The sequence below is a fragment of the Parasteatoda tepidariorum genome, chromosome 6 (genome assembly GCF_982258835.1).
Source record: "Parasteatoda tepidariorum strain Cologne lab strain chromosome 6, Ptep-v5.0, whole genome shotgun sequence".
Taxonomy (NCBI): Eukaryota; Metazoa; Arthropoda; class Arachnida; order Araneae; family Theridiidae; genus Parasteatoda; species Parasteatoda tepidariorum.
In genome coordinates, this window is record NC_141760.1 from 79,184,919 (window position 1) to 79,201,752 (window position 16,834).

General features: G+C 31.2%; 1 protein-coding gene across 2 annotated transcripts in view; it reads left to right on the forward strand.

Annotated features, from left to right (window-relative positions):
- The window catches only part of LOC107447254 (lachesin), a 116,728-nt gene that overhangs the window by 81,201 nt on the left and 18,693 nt on the right, over window positions 1-16,834 (forward strand). The window contains exon 8 of one of the 2 annotated variants that reach the window (XM_071178474.2): window positions 6,403-6,465. In XM_071178474.2, coding sequence (XP_071034575.2) covers window positions 6,403-6,465 — 63 coding nt within the window. The remainder of the gene's footprint in view (window positions 1-6,402; window positions 6,466-16,834) is intronic. The other variant, XM_071178475.2, reaches the window with a different exon arrangement.

Below are 16,834 nucleotides of genomic sequence, written 5' to 3' on the forward strand. Positions count from 1 at the left end.
CCATTTAAATTGGCTAGTAATTGAAAATTCCGCAGTTTCCTCTAAACCGGATGAAAGAATTGTTGAAGTTTTCATTCGCAAAAGCACCTAAAAGGGAATAAATCTACAAATGGAATAAACTTGCTTACATTATGGGAAAAATTAGCCTATTGAGATGTGAGTGAAATATGGTGACCGACACGTGCATAAATCAGTATTAAAATATTCTCAACCTTGGCTCTGAGCACAAGAATAATAGAATCAGTGCTGCAGTCTTGGCCCTCAATCCACTTTTTCTAACTGCTGCCATTTGGGTCCACTGTGAAAAATTCCGGTAAAAAATAAGAAGCAAGAAATATCTGATGTACCGTATTTTCTACTGTAAATTTTACTGAATCACTGTAATTAAATAAATATTACTGTAGAAGTTACGGTATAAAACTTTACGGTGAAAAAGGAGTTTACAGTAAAATAAATATATTTTATGGATGCTTGATTCAGTGTGCCAGCACTTCTCACCGTAATTTTATACGGAATTTCAGAAAAAGAATTACAATAAATTAAATCATATAATATTTCATTGACCAATAATTAAATAAAAATATTATAACAAGACCTTTAATTTGATTTAAGCATCTTTTTTTCTTTATTTTTCTATCGTTTTGTGCATAATACTATTGCTATACTTAATTTATTGTTAATAAATAATTGGTACTTATGTAAACCCACAATATATTTACTAACCTCCTTATAACGTCTCTTTCTTCGATATATTTATATAAAAAACAGAGCACCAAGTTTGCAGTTAAGAAATATCTATATTCTTAACCTAAGCCTATCTAAATTCAGTGTAAAAACACATTAAACATGAGAAATGTGATTTATAGAAATAATATAATTTATTTTTAAATTAAATTTGGTAGCACGTGGATAAAAGAAAATCAAATATCGCGTGAATGAAAAACTTTAAGAATCAGTATTTATTTTTTATTTATAATTTGAGTAAAATCTTAGAGAGTTTGTAATTGAAGAAGTCTAAAAAAATTAATGTTTCCACTAATAGCTAGTTACGAAATATACTAAAGTATAATAGAAAACCAAAGCTATGGTAGTAATTACAGCAACATACAGCATTCCAAAAACTGAAGTCAGTCCAAAGCGACCCTACGTCGACAGGTCGAGGGATTATAAATGCTCACCAAATGACAAATCCTTAAATGCTGAACTGTATGGTCTTGGAAAAACGCTTAAGCATTTGCAGCCCCCTGGTGGTACAGAATCTGGTGTGTTCGATGCTTACAGGAAACCTTTAAAAGAACTTCCGGCCAGAAAGTATGTTAAAGATCACTTCAAATCCTGCATATTTCAAGGTCCTTGTATATCTCCACCACATCGAGTGATTCCTCTGGAAGAGACTACTCTCTACAAATTATTCCAAAAGCCACCTTCTGCTGGTAGAAGAAGTCTGCGCAATAGATTTAAATCAACAGCATTTGACTTCGATCCGCCAAAGAAGCCAATGCAAATTCTAATAGTCAAACGAGACCCAATCACTGGCTGCAATTGCCAAATTACGGATGGGGAAAAGAAACTCAGAAAACACATCATCCGAAATCCAATTACGTTTGAAGGCATAACGGAAAGATGCATACCCTCCCGTTGCAAGCAACCTCCTGGAGGGACATCAAGTTTAATTTTAGAATATGACGAATCTCCTCGATCATTTTAGAATGCAATAAGGGAACTTTGATTTTAAATTTCTCGCCAACGTAGAATTTTAATATTGGAATAATTTTAATTAAGCATCAGCATATTTGTATTAGATTAAAGCATACATGGTAAATTAAAGGAATATTCGTAAAATTATTCATTATTATTCTCTTTGATGGTTTATCATTTTATGGTTACTATCATTTCGTATTTTTATTATTATATAAGGGTTGACATTATTTCATGGGTTATTTCACAAAATGATCCTAAACAAATTAAAAATTAACGTCGAAACTCGGGTTTTCCATTTTTCTATCATAAAAATAACATGAAAATGTTTACCATTGTTTTGCAAGAAACCACCTGTGGAGGAACTTTAGCTTTAATTATAGAATATGACGAATCTCTCCTCCACCATTTCTATATGCAATAAAGGATTTCCCATTTAAAAACAATTCTAAGAAACATTGAAATTACGTTGTAATTTTCGTCCACACATCTTTGATGATTTTATTTCCATTCCTAACTAAATTTCCACTCTCTTGCTGACAGAAATGATACTCTTTTGCGAACATGATGCACTGATGTTTTTTTTAATTCACCAAGTAATACAAATATGAATTTTTGGTATTTTTTGATCAGCCGGGCGCTATAAAATTCACCTATTTCTAGTTCGTTTTATTTACTTTTTATGTGCATGAAAATTAGAATTTAAAAAACAGAAGGAAAAAAATTGCTGAAGTTTTCAGTGACATTTCGTTTCCACCCGGTTTACCAAACAATACCGTTTCTTAAAATTAAAAATGTGAGATTTCTTAAATTTTGATAATATTACCTTTTAAAAAATAAATTTTTTTTCACCAAAATTTCAGTATTTATCAACACCTTATATCATAAAAGTAAAGTCGCCAAATTGAAGATTTTTATAAAGAACGTGTAAGTTGATTATTAGTTGTAAAATAATTTGATTCAACGAAAACTGTTTGTGTACGATATTGTGACATGAATTTTTAAGTTTAGTTTAAAAATATCAAAGGAGTAATAGTTAAACTCCATAAAAAACCATGTTAATAAACATTTTTAGATTCCACTTTTTATACCTCTGGTGATGGTGACTAAGAAATGCTTTTTATATAAATCTAAAAATTATTCAGTTGTATTCGCCTGGTAATCGTGTACTATTGTAGCTTAAATATATGTTTTACTTTTCCAAATGGAAATAAATTGCGTAATAGTATACACCAAAGAGCCATTACATTATGATCATCCTGCTAATAACATGTAGGACCCCCTTTAGCCCTCAAAACTGTTAGTATCCGCCGTGGCATTGATTCCACAAGGTGCTGATAGGTAGTCTGAGGTATCTGGTACCAAACGCTCACCAACTGGTCCTGCAATTCCCTCACATTGCGAAGGGGTAGCGTGGCAGCACGAATATCGTTTTCCAAGTAGGACCACAAATGCTCTATTGGATTAAGGTCAGTTGAATTTGGGGGCCAAGACGTGACTTGAAAGTCACTGGAATGTTCCTAGACGATTCTACCCTTATGACATGGCGCATTATCCTGTTGGTAAACACCATCCCCCGTAGGAAAAACTGCTGCCATGAATGGGTGAACCTGGTCTGCAACTATGTTCAAGTAGATTACAGACGTCAGGGGTTGTTCTATGAGGTTTATGGGTCCTAATTTGCCCCATGAAAACATTGTTCCTGGGCGAGAAACCATGAAAACCTAGGAGAGTTCATTGTTATAGATGGAGGGCGGCCATAACGTAATGGCTCTTCGGTGTATATTTCAAAATAGAATTTGAAACAATGTAGAAGGAAAATAATTTTTTTCATTATTATGATCCTTTTATTGTAACTGCAAGCGTGCAACTTCTACAAATTTTTGGCGACAACTAAATTAACAAATCATTGCTCCGAAATGATATCATAAACTGTGTTTTCTCAAAGTCAGAAAATAAACTGTAATTTCACTAATTTTTCATCAAAATATTTTTTGATTGCGTTGATATTTTAATTGGCTCGTAGACGTGTATTAGACCGTGATGGCTCAATTGTTAAAGATATCAAGCTGTCATATTCAAAGACTGGGGTACATTCCTACTACCCACCCTACCTCAAATCGATAGCTACCAAAAAGTAAAAGCGACAATAGGCTCAATAGTGACCATATCGAGATTAGTATGACTTTGGTCACAATATTGGGGAGCCTTAACCTAAATGATTCCCCTGGTTTATAATAGGCTGTTGAGTCAAGAATATTTTTAGATGGCAGCAAATGTTATTCTCTATGACTCCTATATATTTCCCCAGGATCTTTTATGAATAATTACTATGAATAAAAATCTGTTTAATTGTTGAATAAAAAACGAAAGGAAGAGAGTTCAAATAACAAATTTTAAATTTCAGTACATCATTGTTTGCGGATTATAAGGATAAATAGAAAAAAATTTAGAAAAACAGGATTAATATTCTGTATTGCTTATATTTATTATTTATTTATGTTCTTACGTAAAAACAAGTTTTTTTACATAAAAAACCTGAAAAATAAGTTTTTAATTCACTTTAAGAATGTAATTGGAAAATAGAATTTTCATAAGTTTAATTGACTAATAAATTATAACGATTAAGAATGCATTTGTGTAAAAGTGAATCAGTAATTCAGTAAATGAGTATCGCACAATATTGCCTTGAAATAAGGAGTGAATAAAGAAAGAAAAGATAAATGACAAATGTAAACATAATCACCCGGTTAATTATTGTATTTGAATCAAAGAATGGGTGTGTTAGAAAATGTAAGAATAAAATCGTACCTCCTCTTTCCATTTTTTGTAGAAAATATAATTTTTATTACTCCCATACACTCTTAATTAAATTAAATAATTATATGCCTCTCATTAATTTTTAAGTAATTCTCACAATTCCTTTTCAAATAAAAATAACGAAAAAGTAATTCAGTGAATCAACGTTAAAGGAAAGCCCTTATCAGCAAAAGAGCAAATTAAGTTGTTTATTCGAATCAGTAAAGGAAAAATACGTCGAACCTATAATTTGTGATCCAGTAATTGAGGACAACATTTTATAAACGCTTATTTTTTTATTCTCTTAGTTAAAAAGAAAATATTTAATTATTTGATCCTTTGATATGCTTCTCAATTTTTTTTGACTAATTTCCATTTTAATATGATAACCTGGATTCGTGCTTGGGAACGTCTCAAATAGAAAAGTCGGAGTTTATAACTTTTCTTACGTGCTAACTCAATATTTTGTCTGCATCCTTTGTAATGGAGTGTTATTTTGTATCTCTTATGACTCTAGAACCAACTTGAGCCTTCGATCCAAAAAGTCGTTTAAGCATTTTTATTATTCGTCAGAGAAAAATTTTTTAAAAATGATTTTTTTTCATATTAGCTTAACACTATACATTGCAATAAATAAAATTGTAAACGATTCTTCTTATGATTTTATAGCATTTTCATTAATGTCTAATTATTTTTCGTAAGTTTAGACATCAGCATGAATGGCATGTATATCGGTATTATGTCACTGAATCAGCACTGCTTAAGTTATTTTTAAGAAATGTAGTCATTTTGTTCATAGTAGAGCTTTTGAAACGAGTCTTTGGGAGTGGATAACGTGCAAATTTTTAAAAAGAATTAATAAAACCAACTAAGACGAAAAAGTATGAAAATAAAATAATATTTAAAAGATTTTCTGAACCGAAATTAAAAAGAAATTAATTTCAAAAATAACATTTTTGGATAAAGTGGATATGGTGATCGAGAAGAACAATCATATTTTAATTTTATCTGACGATTATCGGGTAAAAAAGATGCGTGTTTAAAAACGGGAAGTAGAGATTGATAAAAGTAGGAAAATCAGCAATAGATTTGAATGAAAATAAATAAATAAATAAGTTACACTCAGCAAATCAATGGTGTATGTCTTTGTTCGACACAATTTTTAACCGTTTTCAGAAGTTATGCTCATTGTTAGTTTTTACACTTTTATACACTATTGGTAACAAAATGTAAGTGTGACTATTATAATCGGTGATATGGAAAAGCAATGTTTGGATCGAAATAGTAAGCCTTATACTTTTAACGCAGTAGTCTTCATGGTCTTACAGTTTTGAACGAAATACAAGTGCAAACTAACTAATGTGGAGGCTTTTTCCTATAGAACTAACCAGCATTTGTGTAAAAGTAGATTAAAACCATGAAAACCTTCCATGGTTAGCCTGATGACAAGGTTATTCTAACCCATGATCTGTCAATCACTGAAGGTATTTTACGTCAGCACTGTGGTCAGTGCAAACAGGCAGTAGAATTCACATCCACCAGCCACCATTGAGATTTGAATCTGGGTCATCTTAATGGGAGGCAAGCACTCAATTCCCTGAGACACCGCAGCTAAATCAAACTACATTGTCATACTTCTTGAACTAGATTGAAAGATGCCTTAAACTGTAATAAGGTTTGATTTATCACCTTGACCTTTAAAACATGATCTTTAAATGATACTGGTAGTTTGTAGTACAGATACTACGCTTTGGTGTTGAACCGATTTTTCTGAGGGTGTAAGGAAAATTAATTACGCGCATTTTTACAGTAATAAAATTACTTGATAAATCAGTATTTATAAGTCCTTAATTAACTTTAGCACATTGAAATTTCAAAGTATTAATTCCTATTTATTTATTTCAGATAAATTAGAAACCGGTTCAACTTATCGTGAGACGTATGAAGAAGTTCGGATTAAAGGTAAATGTATGTATTCCATAACTCATGTTTAACAATTTTTTTCCCTGATGAGAATTTTTTTTTTAGTAGAAAAGATATAACAAATATTTAACAAAAATATCTCATGCTTTGCGTTTAAAGATACATACGAACATTTCTTTGTTTAAATCAAGCAAATGTACTTTTTAATTTATCGGTTATATTCTATCGGCTATATTTATTTGAAAATTTAGAGATAGTGTCAAAGTTAATATCTATTCTGATAATTTAAAGTGTTTTTACTATTTGCATCACACGCATATATTTTTATTCAGTTTCGTTATTTTAATAAAATTGATTTTTTTTCATAAAAAAACTGCCATTTGAAGATAGAAACTTGAGTTGATGCTTTTTTAAACATACTCACTAAGTTGTACCATTATGCTACTTTGGTAACTTTTTAATTGGGTTAATATGCCAGTTGTACTATTATTTTCCTCTTATCATTCTTCTGTTTAAAAAATGAAATTTAAAAGAAATTATTTTGTTTTCAATGTTAAAATTACTATGTAGGGATATAATGAAACAAGTAAATTACTTTTTAGCTGTATTACAGATAGGTACAATATATAGATTAATAGATACTTACCAAAGTTAACACAAAAGTTTTAAAAAAATATCCTTATCACTTAGTTAAGTCCAACCATATATCCACTTAACCTCACCTCAAATAATACATAATAAATAGAATTCTGAAATTTATTCTTAAATATCTACGTTCCTTAGATGTTTTTCGACTATTTTGAACTAAAATTGATGTTTTTCGGCAGTTTTCAATGATATTAGAGAAAGTTCATCAACAGCTTAAACTAACATACTGTATAAGTTGATCATAAACAGATCATTTGCAAACATTTTTTTTCTTCATATTTTTACACTGAAATAAAAATACTTTCCATAATCTTATTAAATGTCTCTATATCAAAAGAAATATCTTAATTTAAAAGGATTAAATGGATGTCTCTTAACGTATACTCACTTTAAGCCGTGTACCCACTTTACCCCACTTGACCCTACTCAATTCACCATCTTAACGATTTAATTCGTTTACCTTATTTATGTGAATTATATTGAACAGACGATGTTTAGCTTAACAGATTTCAATGAATAAGCTTGCCAATTTTCGACGGTTTCAAAATATGTAGAATAACCGAATTGAATACATAAGATAGCTGTCGTAAATTTTAAATATGGGCATTCACCTTCAAATAGGGACACATAAGAGAGCTGGCGTAAATTTGATCCCTTTAATGTAAATTTCACTTTTTGTGTATTTTGTCACATTCTTCAAGCTACTTAAGCAAAAACAAGTTCTTACGTTTAAGTGTGAAATTTATCAAAAATTTACATTTCATACTTTCATGAAAGCAGAAGTAGAAAATTTATTGCGTTTAAAATATTAAAATATAAATAAAAGTACAAAATGCAAAATTTAACTGAAATTGGTAAAATACTTTCCGAATCGTAACATTTAAAGAAAATTCTTATTTTAGTACTTTCGCTTTCCTGAAAATCAGAAGAATATTTTTTATGTGATAAAATTTTAAGAACTTAGCATTTCAATGTTTTCATTTATCAAGATATATTAGCTCACTTTCACCCATAATGTGCTTATTTTATTTCAAAATATATTCTTTAAAATAATGTAAAATTTTTTACCTTTTACTTTTGAAATTTTTTCGACCGTTATTGATATCAAATTAGATTAGAATTAGTTACAAAAATTTCTTCAGAAATAAAATTATAACTAATACAAAAAATAGATTCTACATGAAAGTATTCTTAAATAAATTATAATAATTTTGTAATAAATTGCAATTTTATAATAAATTTAAAGAATCGTACTGCATAGACATAGTATAGCGTTGAAAATTTTCTTAGATGAATTTATTTCCTAATAAAGTCCTCTAAATCTAATACATAATAAATTCATCCATTCATATGCTAAACTGCACAAATCTTTACAGCTCAACAATTTCATTACATTTATATTTACATAAATGAAATTCTCTACAATGGTGGTATTAATCAAAGAGTGTAGGAGCATTTCAAATACTTATCATTTCTTTGTATTCAGAAATGTATTGCTTTCATAATTATCCATACAAGGCTTTACAAGTGTCTTTGATCTTTGGCATAGTTTCTTACAAATCTAAATTAATTTATAAAACAAAAAAATATTTAATATTTATCCCTGATAACGGTTATTGACAGAAAAAATGACAGGTTTTCTTTGTTTTCTTTCTTTTTCTTTTCAATGGTAGAAATCTTAAGTATTCTGAGAAAATACCACTTTTTAAAACATCAAAATTGGAATCACGTTAAACTCCATAAATTAGTTACTTTTATTTCTTTTCTGAGCCAACTGGAGCAAATTACTTCATGTCGAAGTTTAAAAATATCTAACGCTAGCATTCAGATCATTTCCCAAAGTACCTATAAACTTGAGTCACTAGATTTGAAATGTTCCGTTGAATTAAATTTAACCCCTTCCTTCTCGCTCCCGTGAAAATGACGGGGTGAGGTTTCGCCCTCTATTTCTCGCTCCCGTGATATTTCCGGGCTGGAGTGTTCAGTAGTAACGCGCAATAATAATAAAACTGATTCATTTATTTTGCCCGGAAAACATTTTGCTTCTCATTTTACATACCAGATGGCAGTACCAGGACATTTTTAAGGTAATTGTAGATAGTTCGTTTATTTTAAACTAGATGTCAACACTAATCAGTTTTCAGCCATAAAAAAATAGGCACTTTCATGACCGTTTTCTTGAAAATTAACCGATCGTTAAGGGGTTAAGTTATGAGAGAGGTCACTATTCAAAATGGTATATTCAAGTTCTGCCTTAGTTCAAGTACCGAAAGAGAAAGACCTATGGTAGTTTCGTCCCTTTAGCAACTTTTTTAGATTGTTCCTCAAAGTACCTATAAACTTCTGGAGCTACTTGACTTGAAATGCTACGTAGGATTACATTTAAGTTATGAGGAAGGTTTATATGCAAAACGTTATATACAAGTTTTGCGTTGGTTTTGGTATTAAAAGTAAAAGTCAATGGTAGTGTTGTCCCTTTAGTAACCTTTTATATAGTAAATTTTTCACTTCATTAACTAAAAATATGGTTGAGGAAAAATTTACTAATATTACCCTGACACGATCAATAAAGGGAGATAAAAACTCTTAAAGGGAGTCGATAGGACATACACCAGTAATGCTAAGACTGTCCTTTTTGTACCTTTGTACCAATGTACCTTTTTTCAGCATCTAAACAAAACATTACTTCAGTGTTTCTTCACAGAATATTTTCATACACAAGTTTGCACTGAAATAATCGTTAATACATATATTTGGCAGAAAGCTTTTTTAAAAATTATGAACTGTAAGCCTTTATTTTTTACAAAAGTTTCATCATTCTTGGGCAAAACATTTTCAAAAAATATATCTGTTAATGCTAAAACATAATCATTGCATACATCCCATAGAATCTCAATTATATTCAAAAGATTTCAAAGTGATATTAAATAGTTTGTCAGAAAAGGTACATTGAAAAAGGTTAGTTTTAGCATTATTGATCATAAATGTCATTCTTAGACCAACTGACTCCCTATAAAATAGAAAGTAAACAGTGAAATTCTCACCTTGCCAATGCTCTAACTTATTGAATAAAAATACTTCAGCAGCATCATATAAGTACAGGTCAGCCATTTTATGTACACAATTTGAAAACAAAATGTAGGTTTCACTAACTATTTAATGCATACAATATTTTTTTTTTCACTTTTTGATAGATTACCTCCTTTTGATAAATTACCACCCTTATTGCTTTATAGACGTGGTTTTTTTTTTCTTCATTCTTATAAATTTTTGAGTAAAGGCTCTTTGCTTTAGAATATGGATGTTCGATTACGCATATATATGACGACAGTAAATTGAATATTTTTATGTCAGAACACAATAAGTTTAACTGTTCTTACGGTTATGATTTAAAATTAAAATACATCCCTCAGTTTTAGAAAGTATTGAAGCGTTTGAGTATTTTTTTAACACTTCAAAACACGATGTGAGTAAAACGATCCCAGTAATTCTTGACAATATTAAAAACTACTAAAATTATAATAGTTTTTATGGCATGAACAACTACGCTTTTAATCTATCCTTTATATATTTCGAAAAGTGAAAAGATAAAACAAATCGCTTCATTGTGGATATGCCTATGACGGCTAAAATTCTCTTGGAATTTCTTGACCAAATTTTTTGATTGAAAATTTCTGCTCCGGAAAGGGTTAAAGTAAAATGTATATATTATTTGCATTTGTATTTCGAACTACAATAGAACCTAGATTATTCAAAACTGTTTCACCCATGTATCATAAATAAACAATTTCCATTAAAGTCTGTTTCTTTAATAACTGCAAATGAATTTTTATGAAGAATTTTTATGAATTTTTCTGCGCAAATGAAAGGTCTACAACATGCTCTTTTAATTCAGTAATACAGGGGGTCATAAAAATTAAAAACACTACTTTCACTACATGACTAAACATTTTAGCTATTTATCTATACATCTATACATAATAATAAAAGCGGCTGTGTGTGTGTGTGTGTCTGTAATCACAATATATCGCCCCAGAAGCCTCGCCCAGGCTCGAAACTCGACACATAATTGTGTTTTGACATAATGAAGAAGTATTTTTTTTCTTTTTCAAAAATTTGGATTAGTTTTTTAGTTATCAGTCATTTTGTAAGAAAATCTATGCTTTTTCGTCTTCAAAGAGCCATATTCAAAAAACTATTAAAAAATGCATATCTCTTATAAATGTATGCTAATGCGAACCTTACAAATGAAACATTAATTTTCGACAACTTAAACCAATAATATACGAAGGAATTAATAATTTAATTGTAAGGTTCGCATTAGTTTACATTTATCAAAGTGGATAAAACTTTAACTTTTGTACTAAAAATGTGGCAACATATTAGATACGTAAATAGAACGCTACTCTTTGATATATTTATCGCTGTTCATAATTGTTATAATAAGTTTTTCTTCTTCTTTCCACTCTCTTTTTTTTTCTTAAGCGAAGACGATAAGGGAAAATTATACTTGAGGATGCCCCTTGGCGAAATTGGTGACTTATGTTTGGCGCTATTCCTGTTTGCGCGGAACACCGTGGTAACAGAAATGACGGCCGAAACATAATGATATTTCAAAAAACATTGGAAAATTTCAACAAAACATCGGATAAAGCTTGCAATGAACCCAATATAAGCAAAATTAATAAATCCAATAAAAAGGATTTTGAATCGAAGCAAAAATTAATGGAGTAGGTGCAGAAAGAAAAGGGAGAAAACAACAACTCACTTCTTCATTAAGCTTGAATATTCTCAGATTTAGGTGCACAGAATTATCTAATAACAGTTAGATACTGTCTAAATTTATCGTGAATAGAATCTGTGTACCTCCATCGTCACATAAATTCGGCGAAATATGAATCGAAAATGGCGTTTGTGGTACCGAACTGGTGATGACATTTTTTTATAAAGTCCCTTTTTATGACTGCCCACATACCTTCGATCTTATTGACCAGAAGTAAAAGTAACCTTACCAGCCGGTATCTAACGAAGAACTAATGGACCTCTGAAATTACGTATACCGTTGAACATTATAACGCTAAAATCTAAACCGTTGAGAATCACGATTGGGTTTCAGCATCGCCCAGCTTGGCGATCACAACTTGGCGAGAATCAAGGGGCACCCTCAAATATAGTCTACCTGACGTTAATTTTTGTAGCGATATAGAAATAGAAATTGATACCATAAAAAAATTATAGAGAAATAGATACCATAAAAAATTAATTCGTTTTCGTGTTCTTTTCATGTATTTAAAGCAACTTTTGTATGCTTTTACAATTTCTGAGGCCTTTTTTTAAGAAAAAAAAACAAGTCTCCACCTGATAGTTATATTATAGGTTAGGTTACCATAGCAAAGTTACATCTTCAAACATCCTCAAGAGCTATAACACATCTGCAGCAGAACTGGACATGAAGACAAAATTGCAGGACAGAAACACTTTAATTGTCCACTAATCTTCAGATTTCCTGCTATGTTTTAAAAAACTTTATTCGTGGAAACCTTTAGCGTGGCGGACAGCTGGCCGCCTTTGCGGCTAGTGACTAATAAATGAGTGATGCATGCAATCACCAAGTTTCAAAACTTTCGGACCGAATTACACTCCATAACAAAAATATCGACGCACAAAGAACGCACTAAGATGAAGCAAAATCGACGCTCGATCAGGCAGGAATGATGCCGACTGGGGACGTATAGTCTTTAGCGACGAATCCCGCTACCAACTGTGTCCTGATGATCATCCTGAAGACGTGTTTGGAGACACACAGGGCAGAGGGGGGATCCTGCCTTCACTATTGCACACCACACTGGACCTCAACAAGGCATTATGGTCTGGGGTGTCATTTCCTTTGACAACCGGACCCCTTTGGTCGTCGTTGGAGGTACACTTACTCCACACCGGTACGTCGACGACATCCTAAGACCTGTTTTGCTACCGTTCGTTTTGCAGCGCCCTGGGCTAGTTTTTCAGCAGGACAATGCCAGACCACATGCGGCACGTGTTGCTATGAACTGTCTGCAATCTTGTCAACCTCTTCTCTGGCCTGCCAGATCACCAGATATCTCTCCCATCGAGCATGTCTGGGATATGATGGGAAGGTGATTGCATCTGGCACGGAATGTTGATGACCTCGTTCGACAATTGGTTCGAATTTGGCAGGAAATACCGCAAGAGACCATCCGGGAGCTTTATCGGTCTATGCCACACCGTGTGGCAGCTTGTATCCAGGCTAGAGGCTCGTCAACACCTTTTTGAACTTGTTACTGTAACTTTGCAATAAATTATTCAATTGTTCTGAAATTTTAATCATTTACTCTTCTGTATATTGTCTTCCTATCCACCAATTTTCGTTTCAATCGGACAACTACTTCTTGGTGCGTCGATTTTTTTGTTATAGAGTGTACATAAAATCCTTTTATACCTTAAAATTGCATGAAACAAAAAATCTGATCGACCGTAATTTTTACAGTAATATTTACTTTAAAATCGTAGAATTACAGTAATCAAAGAAATATTACTCTAAAATTTATGGTATGAAATTTTAATTTTAAAAATAATTTTACGGATGTTGCATTCAATGTGCCAGCACCTTTAACCATAAATTGATCCGGATTATAGTATACTCACATCAAATATTCAATTTTCGCACGCTTGGTCTCTTAGTACACATCCCAATGACAAACATGATCCCTGCAATTTTCTAGCACGATCCGTCGCAACAGCAATAATTTGGTCCCCGGAAGGTTTTGGTCAATTACTGTGCATGAACTTTGTCATTTAAAAGATGACAGTGGGGAAACATACGCCTTCGCCTTCAAACTTTAGCATTGAGGATGCATAAACTTTGACCTGGATCCCCAATGTCCAACAGCAAATGCTGCGGTAACGAGCATAGATAAAACATTCTATTGTCCTCCCAGGTTGAACTAATTTACCATTGGGATATGCGCTGGGCTGCCTGGGGTGCAATATATTATTATAATATGTACCAAATATTTGGTGCTTGCATATATTTTTCCATAAGTCATTAGTATTTGCAAGTTGTATACTACTACATTAAAACTGATCGAGTGAACCATTTAAGCTAACCTGTAAAATCATAAAGCTTTAAAAAAGAATGCAAATTAATGAAATCTACTTTGCAAATCAACTAATTTTTCACAATTTGATATGCTTCTTAGGATGCCTGGTTTATTCAAATTACACTGTAAAATATGAATACTTGAGTTTCATGAAATTTTCTTCGCTTTAGACGAAACCATTTCTTGACATATGCTTCGAGCGAACATTTTGTCAAAATGACGAAATAACTATCGTTACTTCTTCAAAGAAAAGCATTTTATTAATAGTAACGAAATATTTCGTCCTTCTATTTTCTCCCAAAAGAAAAAACTAGCATTTCCTAATGTATCTTCCTTTTATAATAATCATTTTATCGTGGGCACCATGTAACTGGGTCAATAAATTGAACAGAATGTCACCCTAGTAACAAAAAGAGCAGAGCGGTAATTTAGACCCGTATCAGATGCCGGATTCGCACCCGGCATATTTCTGGTTCGAGGCCAATTGCTTGACCACCATACAGGACTATCGATTTTTATCCGCTCTTTATTTTCGATAATCTAGACATCATTATAAATTTCGTCATTCTACTAAGCATTCACCCGAAAGGCACACGATGACATTTCCAGTTAAAGAAACATTTTCGCCATATATTTCCCATTTTGTTACAAATCACTTGATTTTGCAACGAAATAATTCTCAAAATTGACGAAGCATAGCTCAAAAATGGCTAAATTTTCAAAAGTAAGAGTTTCATTTTTGAGAGTATACGAGCTATGGAGCACCGCTATTAGGGCCAATGGTACAGATGGATTTTAAATTAAATATTTTATAGCTGTTTTACAAAAAACAAAATCTGCTTAATGATCGTATTAAATTATATTTTATACATACTATATCTTTATATTATAAAATCGTAAACACCACCGATGACACTGATATTGGTGTTCAACTTAGCGTTAATTTTTTCTTTCTTTTTTTGGCAGCGCAAAAACTATAAAACTTAGAAACTTTAAATAACAAAAATGTGTAAAAAATGCAAAGAAAATACAATGTTATCAAAAGTTTAACATTCGATATTTGGTTTAAGAATTATTAAGTACTAGACCTGTTGGGGAAAAATACAATACGAGCCACTCGACAGGCAGCAAGAATGCAAATACAGAGTAAAAGTTCAGTATGAAATTACAAAGGTATCTAGAAAAATAAAGTATAAGGAAAAATATTTATGCAAATATGACGAAAAAAAAGTAAGTTTCAACAATTAGTTTGAGAATTATCGATTGTTAAAATTGAAGGCAACAAAAGTTATGTTTGATCGATCTGCAGCCCTCTAAAATGCAAATACTGAATAAAATTTGACATGTCATTTTGATTTTTGAGCTTTCCGCAAATTTTTTTCTTAATTTCACTTTGTTCAAAAATTATAGCAAATTTAAGCTGTTTTAATTTTTTTCTGCTTTTTTTCCTTAAATATCCATTCATTAAATTCCATTGTTGTCGAAAATTTATTTTTCCTTCAGGAGATTTTTATTTCTTCATTTCATTAGCTCGATCAAGTTCAAAAATAATTATAAAAAAAGGAAAAGGAGTGAACGATTACATGTTGTGCGTAACATTTATATTGAAATTTTCAAAAATAAGAGAAAAAAAAAACGGGGAATGGGAAACATCCCTGAGGATGATCCGAAGACATGCCATCGCAATTTTGTTCCTCTGCAGAGGGGATGACTGCCCTGTTTTTGTAGCTTGACAGCCTACTCATGAAGTCGAGGAGTTAACGGTTGAACAGCTTAACGAGAACCGATACCGCACACCCTCGGTACCTATGCAGGCTGATCAAAAGGGTCACTAAACTGCTTGCTAATCTCAACCAGTGATGCTTGACTTCGGTGTTTTACTCGGAACCGTGTCTTTACGATCAGTCCACTCTGGGATTTATCTTCGAGAATAAAGGCAATAATAAATGAGTAACAACTACTGGGGTTGATGAGCGAAGTAAGCAGGGGCAAAGCTTCTTGTTTATTAAAAAAAACTCAATTTCTAAGTTAAAAAAAATGAAGTAAAATTATTTCATATCTTTTTATCCTATTAATTCAGCTATCCAAAGTAGGTTCGATTGCAATAACTTCAGAAAATAAGGAATTTTTAAAAACTATAACATTATTTTAGTGTTTTATAATTAAAACATATCTTTCTATTGACTGATAAATCAATAAAATTATGCTTAATCGTGCTATAACTCTAGCTTAGAATATGTTTTGCAAATATGAAAATAAATAAGAACTATTCATTTATTTTTTTCTACAAGATCACTCAAGCTATTGATTATTGACACAACACAAGTATTTTTCGTCTTTAAGCACATTTATTGTTTTCTAAAAATAAAATTCTGAATAAAACATACAATTGCAAAATTAAATCGGTAGGCATACTCTAAAATATTTTAACTCAATGAGATAAATAAAAATATCTTCATTCTAGATTTATAAAATGCATTTTTAAAAATTACTATTATTGTTTTTAGAATCATTCCATAGAAAATATTCTTCATAGCTGTCAACATAAAGTAGAAATAAAATTCCTTATCTTATATTTATTCTATTATTTTATGTCTATCAAAATATAAAAAAGGCTGATTTTATTTATGATACCCTTTTTTCCT